The sequence below is a fragment of the Beta vulgaris genome, chromosome 4 (assembly GCF_026745355.1).
Source record: "Beta vulgaris subsp. vulgaris cultivar EL10 chromosome 4, EL10.2, whole genome shotgun sequence".
NCBI classification, from domain to species: domain Eukaryota; kingdom Viridiplantae; phylum Streptophyta; class Magnoliopsida; order Caryophyllales; family Amaranthaceae; genus Beta; species Beta vulgaris.
Window position 1 is genome coordinate 36811768 of NC_079205.1, and position 3384 is coordinate 36815151.

At 34.7% G+C, this 3384-nt stretch overlaps 1 protein-coding gene across 1 annotated transcript; it reads left to right on the forward strand.

The window, feature by feature from the left end:
* The first annotated feature begins 1025 nt into the window (after positions 1-1025).
* On the forward strand, positions 1026-2215 carry LOC104907421 (GRIP and coiled-coil domain-containing protein C27D7.02c). The gene has a single exon (XM_010696352.4). It carries the CDS (start codon positions 1211-1213, stop codon positions 1937-1939), a length of 729 nt encoding a protein of 242 aa, XP_010694654.2. The 5' UTR covers positions 1026-1210; the 3' UTR covers positions 1940-2215.
* Positions 2216-3384: the final 1169 nt, after the last annotated feature.

Below are 3384 nucleotides of genomic sequence, written 5' to 3' on the forward strand. Positions count from 1 at the left end.
AGTTGACTTCGTAATTAAACATAAATAATAATTTATCAAAAGTGTCCAAGTTATTTACCTCAAACTTCTTTTTTTAGTTGTATACTTGTATGTCACCTTGTCAAGTGTATTTAAAAAAATCAAAATAGATAATTTTTTAAATAAAAGATCATATAAGATTGCGGTTTATGGTGCGGTTTCGGTTTACAAAAATTAAAACCCAACCCAAACCGCAAATCACGGTTTGCTTGAAATCATAACCCAAACCGCAATTTTGAAACCGCAAACCAACCCAAACCGCGAAAAAACGGTTTGGGTTGCGGTTTGGTGCGGTCCAGACCGCACTCTGAACATCCCTACTTTCAAGTCCGAATGGGTCACTTAGTGTACACAAACTGTTGCATTACGTTGTTTGAAGAGTTACAAGCAAACAATGTGTGAAAATCTTAATATATAGTAAAGATCGTGGCAACTCATCTGTTACAACCAGTGTGGTTTATAAGGAAGTTTTTCAAAATGTTTGAATTGTGTATTGAGTTGTAATTGACCTTATTTTTTATGTATCAATTTTGATAAAGTGCAATTGTTTTTTTTTTCATAATGTGTTGTCAATTCAATTTGATTCAATCAATCTCATTAAACAAAAATGTTGAAAACATTAATAACATGTCTCATTTTGTCTTACAAATAGTTTATAATATCATATACAAAAATGGCTCTTGTGTAATTTTTGCACGGGTTAAAAACTAGTTTCATCAAAAGCTCTATCTATACAAATATATTAAAAGAAGTGCGAAAACAAGAAACTGTGCCATGTGGCGCTCTCCTTAGGGAGTTTTAGTTCATGCAATAATCCATGTACAAAAAAACAATTAAGAAATTGCAAAGTGTAGGGTTTGATCCCAAGACCTCAAGTACATATACTAAAGTTTTAACCACTAGAGTAAGTTGTATTTAGTATTATGTTTACCCGGACCTAATAATTAGTTTAGGGTAAACCGTAAACTTATAAAAATCGTGAGAGTAAATATGAAACAAGAAACGACGTCATCTCACCCCACCGAATTCTGATTTCTCACCACTCAACTCTCAGCTCTGAACGCACGCTCTCCGTTTATCTCATGATTCCCTTCTAAGTTCTAAAGCACATTTCCGTCCATTCTAAAACCCTATTTACATTTTTACTCCTAACAGAAATCATCCACCACCAAAAAAGAGCAAACCCTCATCAATGGCGGACAACGAAGCAGCACTCGCCAATGGCAATTCCACCGAGTTAGACCACACTGAGCATCCTGCGAAGAACACAACCTCCGTCACCGACGTCGACGAGCTCAATCAGAGGATCGAGACTTTGGAGAGAGAAAAATCGGAATCGGAGGCGAAAATCGGCGAGCTCGAGACCGAGATCGAGTCACTGAGGAGAGAGAAAGAGGCATCAGCGTCAGACCTCAAGGCGACGGAATCCATTGCTAAGCGAGCTTTCGAGCTCGAAGGCCAGGTTGTGCGTCTCGAACATGACCTACTCTCCGCGCTGAATGAAGGTGAGGAGTTGAATCGCGAGAATCATGAGCTGAATTCGAAGATTGCGAAGTTGGAGGAGAAAGCGAAGAAAGAGAAAGACGAGAGAGAAAATGAGTTTAGTGTGCTGAAGAGAGAGAAGAAGGAGGTTGAGGATTCGCTTGGCAAGCTTCAGGATTTGTTGAAGGAATCTGAGGATAAAGTGGAGCATATGGAGAAGAAAATGGAGGAATTGGTGAAGAAATCGGAAGAATCTGAGAAACTTATTGGTGGATTAATGGAGAAAGTTACAGAAAGAGAAGTTGTTGTTGAAGTTGATGAGAATCATAACAATGGCGGATTCAAAGGATTGAAGACGCAATTGCCTGTTATTGGTGCAGTTTCTGCTGCTGTTGTTGTTACTGCTGCTTTGGCTGCTTGCTACATTAGGCGTAACTAGAAACAGGTAAAATTATAGCGAATTGAAAGGAGATAACATGTTCTTAATTATTATTGATTAGTGATCTAGTTGCTAAATTTTGATGCTAGTTTTTGTGGTTTTTCTATGCTGTTTAGTGAGCAAATCTGGAAAATTTTATACTGCTTTTTCCTTTTCGTTTGGAGATGATTTAGTTTTTATCCCATTTTTGTTCTACGATATGTTTGAATGCTGATGAATATTATGTTTTGGTTGGAAATAATTCTTGCTATAAATTTTCAGATTGGTGTTACAATATTCAACTTGAGTTATGTCATTTGTGGTCAATTTATCATGTTTCAGATTGGTGTACAAGAGTATAAATAGAGAGTTCTGCCTAATTCCAAATCATTTGGAAATTTATTGTGCACAACATGTCAACATGTATATGTTGTACTTACTACTTGCTACGTTTCTAAATGGAGCTAGTCTTGTTCATATATACCACTATTATTGTCGATCAAAACCACCCTTATTATTAGTTAACCATGGCGGAATTTTCACTTTATGCTACAGTAACATTTTTTCACATATAGTCACCCTTTAAAATTTATATCTACTTTTTTATGAGAGTGTTTGGCAATTAGAGTTTTGGAGCAAAAAGAGAGGTTTGGAACACTTTTAAGTTTTTGACTAGTCAAAAACTCTAAATGAAAAGCCTCATATTAGTAGCTTTTTCTTTAGAGGGTTAGGTAGAAATATGTTTAATGACTTTTTTGCCTCTAATAATAATACTACACATGTATTAAAACGTCTATAAATGTCATTTTACACAAACAAATGGTAATAAGCTTTTAGTAATCAGTTAATTTTTACCAAACACATTTATAAAAAAGTTGTCAAATTAACAATCTAATCTGCTGAATAAAAAGTTAAAACTCTATCAACAAACTTTAAACTCTTACTGCTAAACAGAGCCTATATCTATTTTCTTATATATTGAATATTTTTTCATAAATTATATGTACTAGCATTAAGTCCACACAGGATTAGTGTGGACTAAGTCCATATAAGTTTTTGACTCCTAAATTACGGTTTGCATTCACCTTTTTACATAACTCCCAATGCACTTCTTTGTTTATTATTAATATTTTTGACGGTATATTTAATTGTATAAAATGCTGATGTTTTGAAAGTATATGTTGAGATGAATGTAATTATATACCATTTCTTGAAAAAGACAAAGTTTAAAAATTTTTTGGGCAACTTTAATCCTTGAACAAAGTTTTTTTTTTTTTTTTTTTTTTTTTTCTTATAATAAAAACAACCTTCACTATCTTTGTGACATAGACTCGCCGGAACTGGGTATTTCATTAATGAGTCATGTTCCGAATTAAACCCCTTTCCCCCCACCCATGCGTAACTTTCCACATCATTTATGTTGGTGTTGCCGATGGTGTCCTCTTGTGGCGAAGAGTATAGCTGCC